The 21,813-nt window shown below is 53.2% G+C and overlaps 9 protein-coding genes across 9 annotated transcripts; 6 read left to right on the forward strand and 3 right to left on the reverse strand.

Annotated features, from left to right (window-relative positions):
* Positions 1–1,969: 1,969 nt before the first annotated feature.
* Positions 1,970–4,975, forward strand: QC762_505650 (uncharacterized protein). Its single transcript, XM_062890987.1, has 6 exons — positions 1,970–2,820; positions 2,886–3,542; positions 3,610–3,750; positions 3,812–4,478; positions 4,538–4,614; positions 4,674–4,975. Exons 1-6 carry the CDS (start codon positions 2,761–2,763, stop codon positions 4,827–4,829), a joined length of 1,758 nt encoding a protein of 585 aa, XP_062742137.1. The 5' UTR covers positions 1,970–2,760; the 3' UTR covers positions 4,830–4,975.
* On the reverse strand, positions 4,838–5,901 carry QC762_505660 (uncharacterized protein). The gene is made up of 3 exons (XM_062890988.1): positions 5,420–5,901; positions 5,104–5,364; positions 4,838–5,051 (listed from the first exon to the last, which is right to left on the reverse strand). Exons 1-3 carry the CDS (start codon positions 5,470–5,472, stop codon positions 5,006–5,008), a joined length of 360 nt encoding a protein of 119 aa, XP_062742138.1. The 5' UTR covers positions 5,473–5,901; the 3' UTR covers positions 4,838–5,005.
* A 337-nt stretch (positions 5,902–6,238) lies between these two features.
* SEC24 (COPII subunit) lies at positions 6,239–9,886 on the forward strand. Its single transcript, XM_062890989.1, has 3 exons — positions 6,239–7,348; positions 7,405–9,618; positions 9,696–9,886. Exons 1-3 carry the CDS (start codon positions 6,734–6,736, stop codon positions 9,705–9,707), a joined length of 2,841 nt encoding a protein of 946 aa, XP_062742139.1. The 5' UTR covers positions 6,239–6,733; the 3' UTR covers positions 9,708–9,886.
* Positions 9,887–10,855: 969 nt separating this feature from the next.
* QC762_505675 (uncharacterized protein) lies at positions 10,856–12,459 on the forward strand (the record flags this gene model as incomplete). The annotated part of the gene is made up of 2 exons (XM_062890990.1): positions 10,856–11,430; positions 12,447–12,459. The coding sequence occupies 2 exons, from the start codon at positions 10,856–10,858 to the stop codon at positions 12,457–12,459; spliced, it is 588 nt and encodes a 195-aa protein (XP_062742140.1).
* A 408-nt stretch (positions 12,460–12,867) lies between these two features.
* Positions 12,868–14,529, forward strand: tmk1 (mitogen activated protein kinase; the record flags this gene model as incomplete). The annotated part of the gene is made up of 4 exons (XM_062890991.1): positions 12,868–12,974; positions 13,032–13,227; positions 13,294–13,675; positions 13,747–14,529. The coding sequence occupies 4 exons, from the start codon at positions 12,868–12,870 to the stop codon at positions 14,121–14,123; spliced, it is 1,062 nt and encodes a 353-aa protein (XP_062742141.1). The 3' UTR covers positions 14,124–14,529.
* Positions 14,530–15,047: 518 nt separating this feature from the next.
* On the reverse strand, positions 15,048–16,154 carry OXR1 (oxidation resistance protein 1; the record flags this gene model as incomplete). Its single annotated transcript, XM_062890992.1, has 2 exons — positions 15,048–15,482; positions 15,549–16,154. 2 exons carry the CDS (start codon positions 16,152–16,154, stop codon positions 15,048–15,050), a joined length of 1,041 nt encoding a protein of 346 aa, XP_062742142.1.
* Positions 16,155–16,828: 674 nt separating this feature from the next.
* On the reverse strand, positions 16,829–17,940 carry HEM4 (uroporphyrinogen-III synthase). Its single transcript, XM_062890993.1, has 2 exons — positions 17,560–17,940; positions 16,829–17,487 (listed from the first exon to the last, which is right to left on the reverse strand). The coding sequence occupies exons 1-2, from the start codon at positions 17,837–17,839 to the stop codon at positions 16,883–16,885; spliced, it is 885 nt and encodes a 294-aa protein (XP_062742143.1). The 5' UTR covers positions 17,840–17,940; the 3' UTR covers positions 16,829–16,882.
* On the forward strand, positions 16,995–18,825 carry ERV1 (Flavin-linked sulfhydryl oxidase of the mitochondrial IMS; the record flags this gene model as incomplete). The annotated part of the gene is made up of 2 exons (XM_062890994.1): positions 16,995–18,324; positions 18,378–18,825. Exons 1-2 carry the CDS (start codon positions 18,218–18,220, stop codon positions 18,823–18,825), a joined length of 555 nt encoding a protein of 184 aa, XP_062742144.1. The 5' UTR covers positions 16,995–18,217.
* A 700-nt stretch (positions 18,826–19,525) lies between these two features.
* Positions 19,526–21,374, forward strand: QC762_505720 (uncharacterized protein; the record flags this gene model as incomplete). Its single annotated transcript, XM_062890995.1, has 3 exons — positions 19,526–19,715; positions 19,777–21,010; positions 21,071–21,374. 3 exons carry the CDS (start codon positions 19,526–19,528, stop codon positions 21,372–21,374), a joined length of 1,728 nt encoding a protein of 575 aa, XP_062742145.1.
* Between the last annotated feature and the right edge of the window lie 439 nt (positions 21,375–21,813).

A 21,813-nucleotide genomic window follows, 5' to 3' on the forward strand; every position in this document is an offset into this window, starting at 1 on the left:
TATCAAGCATCATGTGCTCTTTGGCAGGACAGCTTCCCGCTTATTCTCCCAGAGTTGCTCAAGTTCTTGAGGTATGCACCTGTTGCCCCGATGGAGTTGATAGCGCAACGTCCTTTTGCTGACCTTGATCCAGTTATGCACATGCGTCTCACAATCCAAAGAACTGGAGCCAGCTGCCGGTAGAGATGCAATCGGTCGCCACCCGTGTCCTGACCGATCGCTTTTGGCAAGCCGGTATCTCTGAAGGGAGTAAGGATGACTTCTATGCGCGGGTCCTTGGCAAAAAGAGCACGCTCGAGGGCCTGGCCTCAACTATTCGTGGCTCTGTCCGGTTCGTGCGGGAGACGTGCTATGCTATCATATATTGCATGAGTCGGCTCGACATGCAGTTCTATGGCTTCCTCGAGCTCCCAGGACCACTTGCCAACGCACTGTTTGCAGACTCGTTCTGTTTGTCAGCGCACCAGATCATCAACTTGCTGAATCTGGTCAGGTACCTGGTTGACCACTGTCCAGTAGAGCTCCGAGAACACTTCCTGCCCCCCATTCTCGCTACCTGTTTTGAGCAGATGGATACCAAGATCACATCAGAATGGGATAAGTTGGGTCAGCGAGAGGCTGTACAGGCTGGCGGAGAAGAGTTGACGGAGGAGATGAAGGCTGAGAGTATCCTCCGGCAACTCACATATTCCGCCGTGTTGATGGTAGCCGATGTTCTTGACCCATCCCGAATCTGTAAGTTCTGACGAGCTGACCCGAGCCCTTTGCCATCTTCCTATGCTAACCAGGATCCAGCTAGTCCCGTAAGCAAGGTAGAAGACGGAACGCCTGAGAAGAAGCTTCCTTCTCTCCGCAAATTTTGCTTGATGAACTCGGCCATTGCGGTTCCACTATTGGTTTTCTGCAGCCATGCCATCAAGATGCACGACGGACGATGCTGCGGAGTGGTACTGCGCGTTTTCAAGTCCATCGTGCCCGAGTTCCACCGTACGGACCAACCTAAGGCCCATAAGGAGGGTGGAAGCACAGCGCCTTTGGATGACGGCTTCCCAATTCCAGAGGAGAGTGCCAGGGAGATTCGCGAATTCATCTCTGCTGAAGTTTTGAAGGCCGGCATTACAGCGCTCCACGATCCATATTTTGTCGACTCCCAAAAGGATATTGGATCTCTGATTGCGCATATTCTTGCGCACTATGCCTCCCTGACGCCATCTCCACGGAACATTCTTGTGCAGTTGCCGGGAATCAGGGAGGACCAGGTTGATCAGACAATTCGCTACGTTTCTGGACCAGGCGTGCATTCGAGGCAGCAGCGAGCCATGGTGTTGGACCTGCTTCGAGATCTCAAGGGCGTGAGCATCTCCGAGATGGGCAAACTCAACAAGAGCCTAGGTACCCCGTCGCGAAGCAACAAGTCCAAGCGGAGCAAGATGGCTCAAGAGTTCATGACTCCAGTGGACATAACACGTGGTGGAAATCCCAGTGACGGAACCGGAAGAGGCAAGACACCCGATCTGGAAGGGGTAGCGGGCATGTTCGATGAGCCTTAGGAATTGTGTTCGATATTGCCTTCGTTCTGTTACGGTCGTTTACAGTGATTGCGTTGCGAAGAGTGAGGTGAAAACGAGCAGTGCCTAGACGATAGTCTTGTGATTTTGCATTGATCTGGAGAGGGAAGGAATCAGCACAAGTATTGGTTAGCAAGCATTAGGTAGTTGTAAAGACAGCGTATTGAGGATAGCACAACGTTGAATACAAGTACTGTTAATACCGGGCATTGAAATGTCTGGCAGTTGGACTTTGAATCAGAAGCACAATCGATGCTGTCAGTTATGATGAGGGGTTACTGTGTATGTGAATGTAGGTGGTACTAATGGCATTGCTCCGGCCTAGTGCTTGTGCAGGGGATGGGTGGGTGTTTCGGGTGATCACGTTGCCGATGACTGGTCTGGTTGGACCAAGCCCCTCAGTCATGACACTGTCTACCTATCACGATGCTCGGGCACGACACTTTTTCTTTCAACTTGGTTTATGCTGTTATAATATACCATTTTGAACCTCGGCAACAATCGCCACGGAGCTCGCCGCTCTCTCAAAGAAACAGCCCGGACATAGACAACCCCGCCGTTGGCAGGATTGCCAAGTCTTGGGGTAGCTCAGCCCTATTCGCAGTCTATGAGGAGAAGGAATTATCACTTCAGTTAACCGCGTTGCCGAATCAACCTTCACGGTTCGGAGGTTTGCGACCTTCGACAACTCTCGACAAGAAATAGGGGGTTAGAAAAGGGGCGATTGCCCCACAAATCGTTATATCCGCCCACCTCCCGAACCTCTTACACAGCTCACACCGCATCCACCGCATATTCTTACCCATCTTTCCAGCCAACGAGAAACGAACTGGGTCCAGTAAACCCAATCCCAGGTCGCCATAGCCTGTGGTCACGGATCGAGTATTGCTTCTTCCTCTGGCAAATGTTTGGAAACACTCTTACTTGCAGCACAGTCTAGTTGATCGCCCGCCAAGTGTATGTAATGCGTTTCATGCCGGCATAGGGAACCGAAAGAGGACATCTACAACGATACAACTCTGGCCGCTCCCCCAAGACAGGCCTTTGGCTGGATCCCGAGGCAGATCCATATAGCTTTGCAGATCCGGTTCTGGCCCCGAAGGTTTGGGCTTGCTTTCTTTCTTCCACGCGAGCCACTTGTCCGGTTGGGGCTTTGTGAGAAACTGTTGTGCAAAGAGATCGACTGCTCAAGATGGTGTATCTGGGTAGACCCTCCAAGGGTTGTCAGATGTGTAGGACCAGGAGGATAAAGGTACTCGACCTCCTGACGTGATACAGACGATGATTTACGAGAACATCGATGGCTAATTACAACAGTGCGACGAAACAAAGCCAACATGCAACCAGTGTGCCAAGGCCCGTCGACAGTGTCCGGGATACAGAGACGAATTTGATCTTCTACTTCGAAACGAAAACCAGGCGGCAGCCAGGAGGGCACTGAAAGCCAACACCGCCGCTGCTTCATCCAGCAGCAGCAGCAGCAAGAAAGCCACTGCTTCCAACAAGAACGCACAACCGCACCCCCGGCAGCAGGCATTACAACTCTCTAGATCCCAGACAGCAGCACTCACCAACTCTCTCAGCATCCCAATTGAAGACCTCGCCACTTGTCATTTCCTATCTAATTTTGTTCTGGTCCCGCCGCAAGAACAACACTCGGCAAGAGGGTACAATCACTTTCTGCTTCCCTTGCTGCAGCAGTACTCGAACGGCACGAACAGAGAAGAAATCACGCACCTCCAGCACGCATTCAACGCCTGTGCTTTGGCTTCACTGGGTGAGAGATATGGAGCCCCCAGCCCCGGCCGCGGGCGTGGGCGTTTAACAACAGGAAAAGAAAAGGAGACGCTCCTTCGAAAGGGGGCTGAAGAATACACGCTTGCTCTGATGGCCACAAATGCGGCTCTGAGGGATCCAGTTCGGTGTAAAGAGGATGGAACCCTGGCAGCTGTTTTGTTGCTGGGCATGTTTGAGGTATGTCTGAGCCGCCGCTTGTTTTGCAGTCATTTGTGGAAAAGGGCTTACCTCTCTGATCTTTCAGAACATCACCGCCAGACAAGACACCGGGTCAGCCTGGGGTTCCCACGTCGAGGGAGCAGTCCAGCTCGTCAAGGCCCGAGGGAAGAAACAGCTCAAGTCAAAGCTGGGGGTGCAGTTATTTGTCGTTGTACGGTCACAGCTAGTATGTGTCATTCTTTCGGTTTCGTTGCTCTCTTCCATGCTTTTGGGCTGACACGTTGTAGATCATCCACAACTTCATCACTGCCACACCCCTCCCCATGGGGGTTTCATGGTGGTTAAACGAGGACGCAAACTCGGATCCAACTGCCAACGCGTGCGAGCGACTCAACCTCTTGACGGCCGAACTGAGAAGCGAGGCGTACGGCTTCTTCTCCAGCCCACTATCGTTCTCCTCCTCGCCAGCATCCATCGCCGCGGTCGAAGAGTTCCTCGCTCGAGCTCGAGCCCTCGATGCCGAGGCTGTCGAGTGGTTCGCCACTTTACCCCGGGCCTGGCAAATCGAATCCATCCCGTATTCGTCATCCGGCAACGAGAATATTTTCCCTGGTGTTGTGCATGTGTACCCGGATATGTGGACCGCAGCCATCTTCAACCTCGCACGTGCTACTCGAATGGTGCTCATGTCGATCATCGTGCGGTGTGCCGCGTTTTTGGTCCGGCCGGGAGACTATCGGACCACGGCAGAGTATGCCTTTGCCGCGAGGACGGCAAGTAGTGTGGTGAGTGAAGTGATTGCGAGTGTTCCATATCATCTTGGGCATCTCCCGCCACGGAAAGACAAGAGGGGGAATCCAATAGAAAACAGTCTTAATGGTAGAGGGTTGGGGGGGTATTTCTTGACGTGGCCATTGGCGTGTGTCGTTACTCACGATCATGTAACTGATGCTCGTAAGTCACTATCCCGCTATGTTTAGAGAGAAGGAAGCTGCTGATCAAAGAAAATACAGAACGGGAATATGTGCGGGGACGGTTGAGGTATATCGGGGATGAGCATGGGATCAAGTATGCGAGGGTGCTGTTTGGGGTTTGTGGATCCTCCCGCGTTGAGCTTCATTAGACGCCAGACGCTAACAGGCATAATAGGTTAACCTCAGGCTTCCGAGTATGCTTATCTTTAAGGATGGAAAGCTTGCCGCTGCGGCGGCTGCAAGTAAAATCCCGGGGGCGAACAGTGTTGGGGGTTCGGCCGGTGCTGTCATGCGTGCGGCGGGTCTCACGAGTAGACTCAGATCGGTGTGAGGAGGCAAGGAGGGGATAGCCACAGCTTGTGTCTTTGGAGTTTTGTATGAATTGAATACCCTGGTGTACAAGTAATCCTGGTCCATCATGGAATAGTCATAAGTCATTGAGATGTTTTCTTTTCATTTGGTCTCTAATCAAACCAACCAAGCTTCAAAGGAAACGAAAACCCCCGTTTAGTCACTGCCGATCTTGGGACTCTTTTGTTTTGTGAGGAAGTTTCTATCTCCTTGATTAGCAAGCCTCGAGAGAAGTTGTATGAATCACGACATACCTCTTGCGCTTCGAGGTATCAACTGCATTCCCGCTCAGATCCCATGCCTTGACAAACCAGCTCTGTGTCGCATCCAGGTACGACTCGTCCTTGACATTTTTGACACTGACACGAAGACCGTCCTTGGTGAAGACCATGTTTTTGTCGCCCATCTGCTTCTCGGCTTGGTCCTTGATCTTCATGACAGAAACGTAAATCTGATAGCCAACCCAGGCCATTACGCCCAGTACTGCCAGGACGATAAACAAGGGGATGAGTTGCCTGTTGGGCTTGGTTAGTTGGAAGCTTGTGGCCCAAGAGTCTGGGTAAGTCAAACCTAGCTGCTGATGGTGGCGGCGGAGGAGGCGCCTTTGTCTTTCCCCAAGCCATGGTGATGATGATGATGATGACGAAAATGTACAGAGTCGAGGCGTGGTCGCTTTCTGGAATCTAGGTAGGTGGGATGTCGGCTTTTTCTAGTAGGTTTGATCTAAAGACACACGAGAGAAAAAGAGGTGATCGTAATTCAATGACAGGTCTTGTCCAACAAGGCAGACCGTCTGGACAGTGTCAGGCGGTACCTAGTTGTATTGTCGGGTCTTTGGTCACGGTGCATGGACAGATGTGGCGGGATGTTGCTGCATGACAGCTTATTGTCCTCTATTTCAGTCCCCTACTGCCTCTTTCGCAGGACCGTTGCAGAGCCCTGAGCCATTTTAACCACTTGCCGATTGCCCTCCAAGCTTGGACAACCGGTTATCCATGTCGGCCATGCATTGCAGCAGAAAAGAATTCTATGTAGCTGAACCCAAATGCTGGTTGGTGGCCTCGCAGAGGTGCCGTGTTGTCCGGCTTGTCTCTGTTAGCGCAGCTCCAGCCTCGGGAGATGACGCACCCTGGTGGGGTGAGTGATCTACCCGGCGGGTACCTCATCAATGGAGGGGGAACTTGCGAAGCCCCACGGCTAATCGCATGCGTTTATCGAGGTTCTTGATAAGCATGTACCGGACAGCATGCAGCATGCAGCCAGAAGGGTTACCTTCTTCATAAAGCTGCTGCACGTCAGTTCCAGGTTTCTGGCACCAGATGCACCGGTCGAGGTTGCCCACAAAATAGAGGTCTCCTACACCACACTGCCCATAATTCACTGAGGATAGAGCAATAGTTGATCACCATACCTAACCCTGACGATGGAAAGTGGACTGATGCATCCCTAGGCTGGCTTGTGTTCTTGGCCCAAGCTCCCGTTCAAAATCCCCACATTTTTTACTGCTTCCCTGCCAAGAGCCTTTCCATTGTCTGTGGCTGGTGCTTCCCTCGCCTCACCGCACACTGAGACGTTGAGGCCAGTCTGTCCCGTCAACCCGCAACCCCTCGCTGCCACAGTTGCTCAAGGTTCAGGCGACAGCTGTCCCGACCGACATAACCCTGAGACACCAGCCCAGGGAGCTCTGCTCCACTAGCCACCACGCCTCACGACTGACGTCCGTCAGTCAACCGCCATTCTTGCCATCTTGCCAGGTTGCGCAAATCACCAAACTTTGCTCAAAATCGGCCGCCCTGTTATTACCGTGCTGAGGCTGCACGCACTGCTCGCGCCTTGATCATCACGACACCTCGCTTTCTTCAGCCGACACCTGTCCAGCACAGCATGTCTGGTGCTTCCAACGACGGCTACGGCCAATACCCGCCCCAGCAGCCCGGCGACCACCAGCAGCAACCTCCATATCCCGACCAAGCCTACGATAACGCTGCCCCCGTCGCCCCAGGTCACGCCGCCGATCACGGCAGAAAAAAGAAGAGACAATATGCCGCCAGCGCTTTCGACGTCGGCGTGGGGGGTAATGTTGTAGCGGGAGGGCAGCCCGTCCCAGGGGCAGCTCCATATGGAGCTCCAGCTGCTGTTCCAGCTTATGGAGGTTATCCCGCGCAACCAGAGGTCCAGCCAGCCGCCTATGGCGCTCAACCTGCCCAGCCATACGGTCAGCCCGCTGCTGTCGGCGGTTACCAGGCTCCGGATCCCTACTATCCCTCGGCCGGAGCTGTCCCGGCTCCTGGCGGCGTTGCCGGTCTGACTGCCGGTTTCCAGGGCATGAACCTGGGTGCTGGTGCTCCCGGCGGTATTCCACAACAGCAACCGCAACAGCTCCCCCCTCAGGCGAGAGCTGGTCCTTTGAATCAGCTTTACCCGACTGATCTCCTCAACCAGCCATTCAATGTGTCTGAATTGGACCTCCCTCCACCCCCCATCATCCTGCCTCCCAACGTAGGTCTTTTGTATCCGGAATCTACCACCTCCGGACATGCTAACAAATCTCGCAGGCGAGCGTCACCCCATCCCCAGATGCGAACTGCCTTCCCAAGTACGTGCGATCCACGCTCAATGCCGTTCCAACGACCCACAGCCTCCTCAAGAAGAGCAAACTTCCCTTTTCGCTGGTGATCCAACCCTATGCCGCCCTCCACGATCTCGATGACCCCGTCCCTGTGGTCCAAGACCAAGTCATCTCCCGCTGCCGGAGATGCAGATCCTACATCAACCCCTTCGTGACCTTCTTGGATCACGGCCACCGGTGGAGATGCAACATGTGCAACCTCACCAACGACGTTCCCCAGGCCTTTGACTGGGATGCTGCTGCGCAGAAGAGTGTGGACCGGTGGCAACGGCACGAGCTCAACCACGCCGTGGTTGAGTTCGTTGCTCCTCAGGAGTACATGGTCAGACCACCCCAACCGCTGGTCTACCTGTTTTTGTTTGATGTCAGCTACGCTTCCGTCTCTAGCGGTCTCCTGGCCACGGCAGCCCGCACTATTGAGGCCAGCCTCGACAGAATACCGAACGCTGACCGCCGTACCCGTCTCGGCTTTATGGCTGTCGATTCGAGCCTGTATTACTTTTCGGTCCCCAAAGACACGGACGAGAATGGCGAAACAAGCATGCTCGTGGTTAGCGATCTTGACGAGCCCTTCCTCCCGGTTCCCGGCGAGCTGTTGGTTCCCCTGACCGAGTCCCGCCAGAGTATCGAAAACTTCCTCACCAAACTTCCCAAGATGTTTGAGCATAATCAGGATAATGGCTCTTGCATGGGCTCTGCTCTACGTGCAGGAGACAAACTGATCTCTCCCTTGGGTGGCAAGCTTGTCGTTTTGAGCGCATCACTGCCTAATGTCGGACACGGAAAGCTCACAATGAGAGAGGACAAGAAGCTTCTGGGCACTTCTAAGGAAGGCTCTCTGCTTCAGACTGCCGCGACGTTTTACAAGTCCTTTGCGGTGGAGTGTTCCAAGAACCAGGTGTCGATTGACATGTTCCTCTTCTCATCGCAATATCAGGATGTGGCTTCTCTGAGCAATCTCCCGAGATATACGGGTGGTCAGACGTGGTTTTATCCTGGGTGGAACGCTGGGCGTGCCGAGGATGCTATCAAGTTTGCCTCTGAATTCAGGGACTATCTGTCTTCGGAGATTGGGTTGGAAGCTGTCCTTCGCGTGCGTGCTACTACCGGCTTGCGCATGAGTACGTTTTATGGCAACTTTTTCACCCGAAGCTCCGACTTGTGTGCTTTCCCAGCATTCCCTCGCGACCAGTGCTATGTGGTGGAGGTGGCGATTGATGAGAATTTGACCAAGGATGTTGTTTGCATGCAGACGGCCGTCTTGCACACGACTTGCAACGGCGAGCGCCGCATCCGCGTCATGACGCTTGCTCTGCCCACCACGACCAACCTTGCCGATGTGTACGCTTCGGCCGACCAGGCCGCCATCACGACATACTACACGCACAAGGCTGTTGAAAGGGCATTGGGCAGCGGTTTGGATTCGGCGAGAGATCTTCTCCAGAAAACAATCACGGACCTTTTACAGACGTTCAAGAAAGAGCTGGCAGGCGGCAGCATGGGCGGTGGACTCCAGTTCCCATCCAACTTGCGAGGCCTTCCAGCATTGTTCCTCGGCTTGATGAAGCATGTTGGTCTGAGGAAGTCGGCCCAGATTCCATCGGATTTGAGGTCGGCTGCTCTGTGCCTTCTTTCCACTCTTCCGGTTCCTCTTTTGATGCAGTACATCTACCCCCGGCTGTACTCTCTTCACGATATGCCTGACAATGCCGGTATTCCGGACCCCGAAACAAGTCAAATCGTGCTCCCGCCCCCTCTCAACTTGTCATCAGAAAAGTTTGTTCCCTACGGTCTGTATCTAATTGACGACGGGCAAACACAATTCCTGTGGGTGGGTCGCGAAGCGGTGCCTCAGCTTCTTGTTGATGTGTTTGATGTTGCGGACCGGACGCAGCTCCAGGTTGGCAAGGCCACACTCAAAGAGCTGGACAATGACTTCAATGAGCGGGTCCGGGCTGTCATTCAGAAGAGTCGAGACCACAAGTCCAAGGGCGTGGGAAGCATCATCGTCCCGCACCTCTACATTGTTCGGGAGGATGGCGAGCCTAGCTTGAAGCTATGGGCTCAGACATTGCTGGTGGAGGACCGGGCGGACCAAGGACTGAGCTACGTACAATGGATGGGCTCCTTGAGAGAAAAGGTAAGTTCCTAGCAAGACAATGAGGAGCATGGGCTCCAGCCAGTGCGACAGGCTTCATTGCTAACGCCGGAGTCCAGGTTGTTCAATAATCAAGGGGCGTCGTAGTTTAGGGGATATCGAACGCAGCATTCTACAGGGTGTTTCGAGAACCAAGCAAGGCTAGAGAAAGAAGTTTTACGAGTTTACATCAATGAATAGCTATTCCCAACCCACGTTACCGGGATGACTGAATACTGTGTGGTCCGGGGGAGGTGACCAGCCTACATGTTCTGCTCCAATATACCCGACGTGTTGACAGGCCGCAGCTGGCCCATCGGGGGGCATCAGCCTCTCCCGGCACTGGGTACCAGTTGAGTGCCGGAGGTTATATACAACTGTGGATATATGGTACCCAGAATAGCAGTACCCCACTGGGTCGCCTTTACTGGCCGCAAGGGATATGCCTTCACTTGCGGCTCTTGTATCCCGGTCGGTACAGCAGATGCAGGAACGGTTTCGTGTAAGGAAACCGAGAAGGGAATACGAATACTATTACGTAGACATAGCGGACAGTAGTGTTAGTAAAGAAGACGATACTGATCATGAGATTTGACATGGAATCGAAGAAAGTGAGCAGTGAGGGCGGTTCGAATGCTTAGTTTGAGCACTGATCCCAAATTATGGAATGGAGCTACTGTTTCCAAACAGCCAAGGCCAACGACCAGGGCCCACCCCACCACCCCGCCAAGCCATCATGAAACCGCAGCCATTCGTTTGGGAGACATCAACTCAGGTTGAGACATTGCGCCGAAGGGGGTAACAGCACGGCAGGAACACGAGAAAGACTCTCAAGACACCGTACGAACGATGGGTCTGTGTGAGAGACTGATGTCCGGCACAAAATGTAAATTGGAGGGGGACCAACAGGCAGTGTCAGTCACTGTCACTCAGAAAATAGGCGCCCAACGGGAAGGGGAAAACCATGGCTGAGATGCGCCATTGGACCGTTGCGGAAGCGTGGGTAGCGTGTAAAGCTCCTAGCATGCAAGCCCAGTGAACCTGTGGTGCATAGACTGAATGAGCAGATGCAGTGTGATACATGAAGATGTTTCTATATACAGACATACATGTCGACATGCGATAAGATACGGATAGAAGCTGTCGTATGAATCCGAAACAGCACATGGTCATCGAATCTCACCAGCCACTGCTCACTTGGTGTTAAGCGCCGGCTGATGGGAACAAGAAGGCTGCTGATATGGACGGACGGGCACAACGGCGGGTGATCGGGCGGCCATATGTCGGGTCGGTAGTGTACCTAAGGTGGTGGTCGGGCGGGTCGTCCGTTTTGTGTCTGGACGTTACGGTGCCCCTCCAGACGGTGGGGATTGTGAAAAAGGAGGCGATGGTGAAGCTCCACGCGGGTTTCTCCATCCTCCATCGTCGTCTCTTTGGTTTCCAGAAGAAAAGGAGAGCGGCTGGTGACTTTTACGCAAAGGTGCTATCCAAGGCGGGACCGGCTCTCCCGCTGCAACCCGGCGTTTTGAAGCCAACCCTGACGGCTTCAAGCGAGTCCAAATCGGGATCCGAACAAGCCTGGCCGCCCTCCAAAAGGGAAAAGCAGCCCAGACCACCTCCCCTCTTTCTTGGGCCCCTGAACAAATCCACCGAAACGGGCCAGACAGATCCTGAGATCCACGGCCGGGTGCTGGGGCTGCCCTGTCGAGGTGAGCCTCTCTGGTCAACGCTCCAAGATGTAATTAACACCTCCCTCTCCCTCGTCCTCGTCCTCGCCATCATCAGCATCAGCTTCATCCGTCTCTTCCTCCTCCAGTGTGTTTCCTGCCAGAGAGAGAGACTGGGAATAGTCAAGTAACGGCGACGTAACTCGACCTGTGCATCTCATTCGCTGCAGCCCACCTGCCCGCCTTTCCCTCCGCAGTCCAGAAAGCGGGGCAATTCTGTCGCGCACCCTGTCGCAAGAGAGATCTCCCTTTTCCCCTCCTCCCTCTCGCTCTCTTTATTTTGGCGCTCGTTGCTTGTTTGCTGTCGAAGCTTCTTCACCGACCGGCCACCATCCAGGCCGAACTTCAGCAAAGGTACGTGTGTTTCTTGTGTTGAATGCTGTTCTTGCTGTGATGTGCGCTTGGGCGCTGCCATCCTGCTCCCATCTTGTTCTCATCCCAGCCAAGTGTTTCCCCCTCACCACCGCCCCCTCTTCACAAACCGAAGGATATGGACTGCAGGTGGTCTGGTGCCCCTCGAAAGAAGCAGATCATACGAAGCACGCACCGCTAGCAACTATCGCCAAAACCCCCCCGGGAGTCGCTTCTCAACCTAGGCCCCACGCACTCGAGGAGAGCCAGGCGAGGTGTCTGATCGCCCGCCTTTCGGATAATCGTCATCCGGATAACCCCTGGGCAACAAAACACACTCGAACTGAGCTTCTAGAAGTCACCGTTCTTTGGATGGGGAAGAGGTGTCGCTCAGAGCAGGGCTTCTGACACCTGATCACCAACGCTCAACGTCCACTCCCGTGTCTTTGCTGGTGTGTGCGCCTGCGGTGCATCGTGGGTGCCTGTGTGTTGCGTCCGCACGTTCGGTTACCCCACGACGCCGAGGGGGAAGCTCTGCTGCTGGCGAGGGGCGCGGTTTCCCCCCCCCCCCGTTGCTCTGTCTACCTACTTCTGGCAGCCGGGCCTGTATCTGAGCACCCGAGCGCAATACAGCGATCACCCGTATCGGATCTCCTGCCGCCACACACTTTCGGCTTTCTTACTTTCTCGGGGAGTTTTGGTTGGTCTTTTGTCACACAGCTGCTAACATGGCAATTGTCGCCTCATGATTAGACAAGACCTTTAATCGATCTCCCTACCACCACCATCACCTGCTTACTGGCACCTACGCCACGAACAAAGAACTTCCGACCTAACTTCACGAATTCTCTGTTTTGGCTACCCGTCCTTGCGCGGGTAAAAAGTGACTCGTCACCTCAACTGCTGAAGAAATATCTGAGACAAGGTGTGGTCAGCTCTGTCTTCCGCGCTCCTATATGCAACAAGCTGACATGGCAGTAAATAGCAGCTTTGTTCTGCTCCAGCGATCGATATACAACTACATCTCCATTCGAGCCCCTTCACCCTTGCCGAGAGAGCTGGTCTGTCATACCACTGGGTTGCTCGCAAGGCCAGCGCCCCTTCCCACCATCCCTATCTCTGGGGAATCATACTCAAATCACTAGCTTCGCAAATCCACTCTCCCTAATCCAAGATGAGTAACGCACAAGCTCGGGGCGGTGCCCGGAAGATTTCCTTCAATGTCAGCGAGCAGTACGACATCCAGGATGTTGTTGGCGAAGGTGCCTATGGTGTGGTTTGGTAAGTTTGCAATGGGAATCGCTTGAACGCAGGTTCCAGATCTAACGCTCATGATAGCTCTGCCATCCACAAGCCCTCAGGCCAAAAGGTTGCCATCAAGAAGATCACGCCCTTTGATCATTCCATGTTCTGCCTGCGGACGTTGCGTGAAATGAAGCTCCTCCGGTACTTCAACCATGAGAACATCATCTCCATTCTCGATATTCAGAAGCCTAGAAGCTACGAATCATTTAATGAGGTCTACCTCATTCAGGTACAGGCTGCTCCACAGGAAAACTCCACACTGGTGTTTCCAAAGACTAACTCTATGAAACTGTAGGAGCTGATGGAGACCGATATGCACCGCGTCATCCGCACACAGGAGCTCTCGGACGATCATTGCCAGTACTTCATCTACCAGACGCTGCGTGCCCTCAAGGCCATGCACTCTGCCAACGTTCTCCACCGCGATTTGAAGCCTTCCAACTTGCTTCTCAATGCCAACTGCGATCTCAAAGTGTGCGATTTCGGTCTGGCTCGTTCGGCGGCGTCACAGGAGGACAACTCGGGTTTCATGACAGAATACGTTGCCACCCGTTGGTACCGTGCGCCCGAGATCATGTTGACCTTCAAAGAGTACACCAAGGCTATTGACGTCTGGTCGGTGGGCTGCATTCTCGCCGAGATGCTCAGCGGCAAGCCCCTGTTCCCAGGCAAGGACTGTACGTACTTTTGTGTTCCCGGCTCCTTTCACCCCCTTGCCCCTGAACCATGACTAACCCCTCGTTCCCAGACCACCACCAGCTTACCCTCATCCTCGACGTCCTCGGCACGCCAACAATGGAGGATTATTATGGCATCAAGTCCAGACGCGCACGCGAGTACATCCGGTCGCTTCCCTTCAAGAAGAAGGTGCCCTTCCGCACGCTCTTCCCCAACACGTCCGACATGGCTCTCGACCTCCTCGAGAAGCTGTTGGCCTTCAACCCCGTCAAGCGCATCACCGTCGAGGAGGCGCTCAAGCACCCATACCTCGAGCCGTACCACGACCCCGAGGACGAGCCGACCGCGCCGCCAATCCCCGAGGAGTTCTTTGACTTTGACAAGCACAAGGACAACCTGAGCAAGGAGCAGTTGAAGCAGCTGATTTACCAGGAGATTATGAGGTAAAAAAAAAACCGTTTGTTGGAAGTGGCTTGCTTGTCTGAGCAAAGTGGGTTGGTTTGTATACCGTGGATTTTTGACTGAGCAAGATCAAGGGTGGGATGGATAGGGATAAGCATAGGGCAGGATAACATCATGTGTGACAATTGTAGAAAAAGGAGGGAAATATCTGGGATGTGAAATTTGGGGGGCAGGGTGGGGGGCTCCTATTTAAGTCTTTTTTTTTTTTCCTATCCTCATATTGGGCGTATTTGAGTAGTTGATGAGGGAAATACCTTTTGTGAAATGCTCGACTTGTGGGAAGTTGCTGATAATTTTCGATTGAACCTTGTTGCAATGCCGTCAGTTGCACATGGGAATTGTGGAAATGAATGATACCTCCAGGTGGTATAGATATAAGCCCCATAGCACACACCGATGAAGGAACCCGCCCAACCTGTCACTTTGTTCTGAAGTTTCTTGTCTTATCTCATTGCTTCCCTATCGTACTGTCCTGTTCTGCCCTTTAACAAAACTGTCGTGTCATGATTGAGTAGGAGGGTGGGTATCTCTGTCGTCCAATTCTTCCCATACTCCTTATTCTCTTGTTCTTATCATTTTCTTCAATGAATGCCCAAAATCAAATCCTCAAAACTGAAAACCCATTAAGACAGCCACCATGCCTTTTCTCATAACCATGCTCGCCGGCTTGCCTGCCTGCTTGCTTTGTTTTGTAATGTATCATGTCGTCCACTTTGACCAGGCAACGCCCCTTTTACTCCTATTCTCCCATCCAGACCAAATGCTTGTTCCCTAATACAAACTCCCTTGCCAGAAACGGAAAAGAAACAAAACTCAAAAACTCAAAAACAAAAAAAAAAAAAAAAAAACCCGTGATCACTGAACAGTCAAAACCCCCGACGACATCCTCAACCTTGGGTCGGGAGCCACCTAAGCCCCAATCACCCACAACTCCACCCCCAAAACCCCAAACTTCTCCCCTTCATCACTCAGCGGCTCGTTGCCAAAAGTCTGGCACGTCGAGCTCACCCCCTTTTCCAGTCCACTGTCCAGCCAGAGACCAAACCTCCCGTCACCGGCGCCCACCGAGAGGAACTGCTGCCCGCAGAGCATGTAGTACTCGTTCACGCCGCTGTAAGGGAACGCCTTGAACCGGATGGAGTGCGCGTTCACCTGGCCAGACGCGACGTTTTGCTCGGCCCTGATGGTGGTGCTCCTGCCCACGTCGGGGGTGTCTGCGCTGTCGATGAGTGACGGTGGTGGGGGCAGGGGTGCCTGAACCGAGGCCCTCCAGAGGAAGCACTCGCCTGTGCCAAAATAATTGGGTGCGATGTGGGGGACGTCAGAGAGGTAGGCTCCAAAGATCTATTACAGGCAGTTGTTAGTATAAGATGATTTGGGGGAAAACGAGAGGGAAGAATAAAAACATACACCACCCTCAGTATCCCTCACAGCCAAAACAAACCCAACCCTCTTCCCCCGGTACCCATCACACTTGTCGTACAACGTCGCCAGACTCGCCCCGTCTTGATCAAGACTGTACACCAGATTCCACTCGTCCATAATCGACAAGCGGGTAGGCACCAGATTCCGCACCTCCTCCGCAATCGCCGGGGTGAGCAACCTCGATTCTGTCCTCGTGCGAGCGCTAAAGCCGAGAAGCTGCAGAGGTTCCAATTGCGGCAGGCCCATGGGCGACGGCACCCTGTGGTGGAAATGCGGAGGGGTATATATCCCGTCCATACTCTTGCCCAGATTCATACCGTCGTCCTCGCCGTCTGGCTGGTAAGTGTGCGCGTGTCGGAGAGTTGGGGGACTGTTTTCCGTCGACAGGGAAGGAGAGGGTTCGGAAGTGAATCGCCGGAAGAGACCGCCCCAGAGCAAGTTGGAGAAATACGATGAGCCGGCGGTTTCAGTGTGAGAAGTGGTGGGGGTGATGGCGCCGGGTGAAGAGGCCGGAGAGGAGTCCGGGTCGGGGGACTGGCGGGTGTTGAGGTTGTGGGTTTTCTGGGAGGAGGAGGAAGTGTAGAAGCTCATGGCTGAACTATTTTTCTGGGCTAGGCGCTGCAATGGTGTGGCTGGCCTGGTGGTGAGGGGTATCGACTTGCAGGAGCCGAACCGTTGACAGGGAAGAAGCAGCCAAACAGGACCCGTTGCAGCTATAGGTTCAGTGGGGATCAGCGAATCGTGCAGGTTGGCAGTAGATCCGAGATAGCCGTCGATAAGAAGGCTGCAATGAGGAGCAGTCAATGGTGATGTTTCGGGCAGAGGTGGCGGTGGCCATGAATAGGCTAGAATTCTCGAGTGGTGATGATGTTGTACAGTTGGGGGTTGCGAATGCTGATGACGAGGAGCAAAGAGCTTTGATACTGGAATGCATAATCGTCAGTGGATGGAGGGGCCTTGCTTCAAGATATGGACTATGCTAGCGTATGCGGATAGCCAGCACAGCGAACACGTAACCGAAACACAGCGGTACCTTGGCATTAGCCTCTGAGGTGGTACTTTAGGTAACCGTTAGGTAACTTTGCCTTCGACGGAAGTACTGGTACCCAATCATGCAACAATCGAGTCGGCCAGCGGGGTTCATCACCCGACATCTCGGCATCGTGAACCACTCGGGCCCTCACCAAGCCTCTCAGGGCAATGTTCTCGAACCGTCACCTGAGGCTTGGCCCGTCAGGTACCGTGTCTCGCAGCAGTTTTTTCTTTCTCACGTGAATTCAGATAGATTTTCAATATGTGAATCATGGTTGGTTGTAGTCCTACTCTAGAGTCCTATAGCCAGTGATGGCATTCCATACTCCTTCAGGACTGGGCTGTTCCGCCGACACTTCTGGTTCGTACCCAAAGCTGTGAATCAGATGATCCCGGGTGGTCGGTCCAATGGTAGCAATATACGTGCTTCGGTTTGGCTCCTTCGGTTTCGCCTTGCCACTGCTCTCGTCCAAGAGGTCCAATGCGCTGAGCATGCTGTCACACCCACTAGGGGAGAAGACAACAACCCATCTCCGTGGCCGGTCAGCCGTAGTCTGGAGACGCTGTGAGAAGTCGTCCCTGAACGACTTCATCTCTCCCGTGCCATAGATCACCACCTCGTCCAATTGCCACCCGGCCCCAGTCAAAACCTTGGGGATAGTATCCCGCCTTTTGTCCCCGACAAGAAACAGCAAAGCAGGCACGGACTCCCGATCCTTATACCACGCCCGGTAGTGGTCAAGAATATACGGCGCTAAAGTCTCGCCATTGCCCGTATGCTCTCCAAAAACCTGCAAAGCTGGAACCTGAGGAACAGCCTTCAGAGCTCGGGTTGTGGCTGGGCCGACACTGTAGACGGGAATGTCCTGGAGAAACGGCCAGTTATTTTCACCTACAAGTTGCTCACCTTTAGCCACTCAGTCATTCACAAGCCTGTCGAGCTTCGAAGATGGACGAGTCTCACCTCTCCCTTCCTCGACAAGCTTAGTGAAAGCCTCGACAGCCCGCTGGGAAGTGAAAATCATGCCACCGTATTGTTTGCCCTCAGTCCTTCCTATTTGCTTGTTCTTGAGGATTCCGCGCACTTTGGCCATGCCCTGGTCGTCGAATTGGTGCTCAAGCACAGGGACGAACTCGGGATCATATTCGGAGCCATTGCCGTCAGGGGTCGAGAACTTTTCCTCGTAATGGTCGCCAGCAGCAGACTTTGTCTTGAGCAGGTAGACGGGTATTTTTGGTGACATAGTTTCTGAGAGCCAGGATGCTGAAGGGTGGTATGGCCTTTGCTTCTTCCCCGAACAACTGGTTGAGGAGAAAAGGGGAACTTTTTAAACTGGGATGGGATGAAATGCACAAGACATTGAGGCGGCATCCCGGGAGATGGCGGGGAGTGTGTCACTGCCCCACCAAAGCTTTATCGATAACATTTTTCGCGGGGACCCTGGCCCCTGTTCATCGCAACGCTCACAGGGGTTCTGATCGCCTGGGAATACATGATTGGAAATTTCCATGGTTGACGGCTGACAAATGAACAGTTTCTTGGTTGTCAAACATCACCAACGATTGTGGACTATTTTAGTTATTGTACACATACACTCACGTCTCTCAGCCTCAGACATATAATGGCAAAGGATACCCAAGACCAAGACGAACAGGCCACTACAGCCGCGGCCGCTAACACAAGCCAGCCTCTCCCAAAGGGTGTAGTCTTGGGTAAGGATGGCAAACCGTAAGCATATCTTCTCACCAACCTTGCATTTCCACCTTATTAACACCTCACAGTTGCCGTTCTTGCACTGCCGGTGCCGACTTCGCAGCTTGGACTAGCCGGGCCAAAACAATGACGGCCCTCTCCACTGGCAAACCTGTTCCCGCTGTCAAGAAACGGGCAGACTGCCCTCCAGACGTTGTAGCTCTCGGCCGGTCATCATGGACCCTCCTCCACTCCATCGCGGCCACCTACCCCGAGAAGCCAACCCCTTCCGAGCAGTCCGATGTCATCTCTTTTATGAAGTTGTTCTCAAAGCTGTACCCTTGCTGGGTGTGCGCCGAAGATTTCCAAGAGTACATCGAGCGGAAGCAAATCAAAGCTGGAAGCAGGGATGAGTTTGGAAACTGGCTGTGTGAGGCGCATAACGGTGTGAACAAGAAGCTGGGGAAGAAGACCTTTGACTGCAGTAGGTGGTTGGAGAGGTGGAGAGATGGGTGGAAGGACGGGAGTTGTGATTGAGGGGATGGATGATCGCGATGTGGGCGATGTCAACAAGCATCTGCGGATTGCGATTACAGGCGTTGAGACGGATTGGAGGATGCGTTAAATCGGCGTTATGTTTTTGGTGGTGATATTCTTTGATGTTTTTTGACATACGGTTGGTCAGGGGCGGCTTATCTCTTTTCATTTGGCTAAATACCCAGCGCATATAGAGGTCATTCTCGACCTGTACTATTCAAGCTCTCTCTTATACACCATAGCACCACTCCCTCCATCTTCGAATTTCAATCTTATCCAACATATATCGGCCGATTTGCGCCCCTGAAGAAGCCCATTACGGGAACCGGGGCTCTCACATGCCGGAATCGGTCCGGCCCACTTTCCACAATTCCATGACATCACCCCTCGATAATGAGAGTCAATGAGCAATGGCTTAACCCTAGACCAACGGCCGCCATGATCTTGTCCCCGCGGCCATGCTGTCATTTCTGCGCATTCTTTACCATTTCCCAACATCCCAGCGTGACAAAGGTGGTCTGATATTGTTGCTAGCGATCAGCTAAGCTGCTCACTATCTCATTGCGAACTGGTCAAGACCAGGCACTGATCTATTACTTGAGCCAGGGAGAGTCCCACGAGCTGCCGCTTTTTCCTTTTCAATTGACTGAACTCAGTGCTTTAAGCCCTTAATTCTACTGAACAGCCAAACAACCCGAAAATGGCCATCGACATTAGAACACAGGGCTTGAAGAAGCCCGTCCCGGTGGCCCAATACTTGTTTGCCAGATTGTATGAAATCGGCATCAGATCAGTCCATGGGTTACCAGGTGACTTCAACTTGGTGGCACTGGATTACATCCCCAAGGCCAAATTGAAGTGGGTTGGCAGTGTCAATGAGCTCAACGCTGGTATGTGTTCCCCGATCCCCCAGAGTAACAGAGAAAAGAAGAATAGCTCACCACATCCTAGCATACGCCGCCGATGGCTACGCCCGAGCGTTGGGCATCTCAGCTCTTGTCACTACCTTCGGTGTAGGCGAGCTGTCCGCCATGAACGGCGTTGCCGGTGCCTACTCTGAGCACGTGCCTGTCGTACACATCGTCGGCTGCCCGTCAACCATCTCTCAGCGGAATGGCATGCTGCTGCATCACACTCTTGGAAATGGCGACTTCAACGTCTTTGCCAACATGGGCTCTCAAATTGCCTGCAACACTGCCCGCTTGAACAACCCAGCCGAGATCGCCGAACAGATTGATTTTGCCCTGCGTGAATGCTGGATTCACAGCCGCCCGGTATACATCATGCTGCCCACTGATATGGTCGAGAAGCAAATCGAGGGCGCGCGTCTTGACACTCCTATTGACCTCTCGGACCCCCCGAATGAGCCCGAGAGGGAGGACTACGTTGTGGATGTTGTTCTGAGATACCTGCACGCAGCGAAGAACCCCATCATTCTCGTCGATGCATGTGCTATCCGGCATCGATGCTTAGAAGAGGTGCGGAATCTGGTTGACAAGGCAAAGCTCCCTGTCTTTGTCACGCCGATGGGCAAGGGCGCCGTCAACGAGTCTTCGCCTACATACGGTGGTGTGTATGCGGGTACGGGGTCTCAGCCTGCTGTGCAGGAACTGGTGGAATCGGCGGATCTGGTCTTGTCGATTGGTGCTTTGAAGAGTGATTTCAACACGACGGGTTTCTCGTACCGCACATCTCAACTCAATACCATCGACTTCCACAGCGATCACTGCAAGGTTAGGTACTCGGAGTATCCTGGTGTTGCGATGAAAGGAGTTCTTCGCAAGCTGATTGAGCGTGTCGACACCACAAAGCTTTCTAGTGAGAAGCTTGCCCCGAAGGTGGTCAACGAGGTCTCTGAAAATCGGGACAGCACCGAGACCATTACGCAAGCCTGGTTTTGGCCTCGTGTGGGGGAATACTTCAAGGAGAAGGATCTGGTAGTCACCGAGACAGGCACATCCAACTTTGGTATTTGGGAGAGCAAGTTTCCTCCTGATGTGGTTGGGATCACGCAGATCCTCTGGGGAAGCATTGGCTGGTCTGTGGGTGCTGCTCAGGGAGTTGCACAGGCTGTTAAGGACATGGGAGAAGACCGTCGCACAATTCTGTTTGTTGGAGATGGGTCGTTCCAGCTCACTGTCCAGGAGGTGTCAACCATGATCAAGCATAAGCTGAGAGTCACAATGTAAGTTTATCCACGACTTGGAGGGCTTGTTGGTTGGAGTCCTGCTAACAAATTCGCAAGCTTCCTAATCTACAACGAAGGGTTCACCATTGAGCGGTGTATCCACGGCATGGAAGCTGAGTACAACGATATCAGGCGGTGGAACTACACTGAAATTCCGACAGTGTTTGGCGCAACTGACAAGGAAGTTCGGAAGCACATCATCAAGACCAAGAGCGAGCTTGAAAAGTTGTTGGCGGACAAGGACTTCAACGATGCAAAGGGCCTGCAGCTTGTCGAGCTGTGGATGCCCAAGCACGATGCGCCGCGAGCATTGAAGCTTACAGCTGAGCAGTCAGCAAAGAACAATGCCCGGATGGAGTGATGGATACTTGTGCCTGTGTGCAGCCAAACTTGGATAAAATAAGTAAATATCCAATTGTGGCTCATCCTCGGACCTTCCATATTGCCCCGTATCATGCCTTGAGCTTTTGTTTGGACCTCCAGAAAAGGGGATAAATAGGGGTAAACACGTGACCAAAACCTAAGTCTCAGACCTCGCTTTTGGTGTCACTGGCAACGTCCGACTTTCTTTCCATTAACTGGGAGCGACAACCATCGAAAATTCACATCACCCAACTTTTAACCTCAGCTTTCCCATTCCCATTTCCAACCTTGACGCACCTTTTTTTTTTTTTGCATCATCCTAGCGACTCTCTTTGGTCAGAGTTTACTCATCCGCCAAGCCCTTCTAACCCTCACCAAGCAGCAGTCGACGAAAAGAAAAACCTGCTTCTCATTCTGCATCAACCCGGAAAGCAGAC

This window comes from Podospora pseudocomata, chromosome 5 (assembly GCF_035222375.1).
Source record: "Podospora pseudocomata strain CBS 415.72m chromosome 5, whole genome shotgun sequence".
In the NCBI taxonomy this organism is placed as follows: Eukaryota; Fungi; Ascomycota; class Sordariomycetes; order Sordariales; family Podosporaceae; genus Podospora; species Podospora pseudocomata.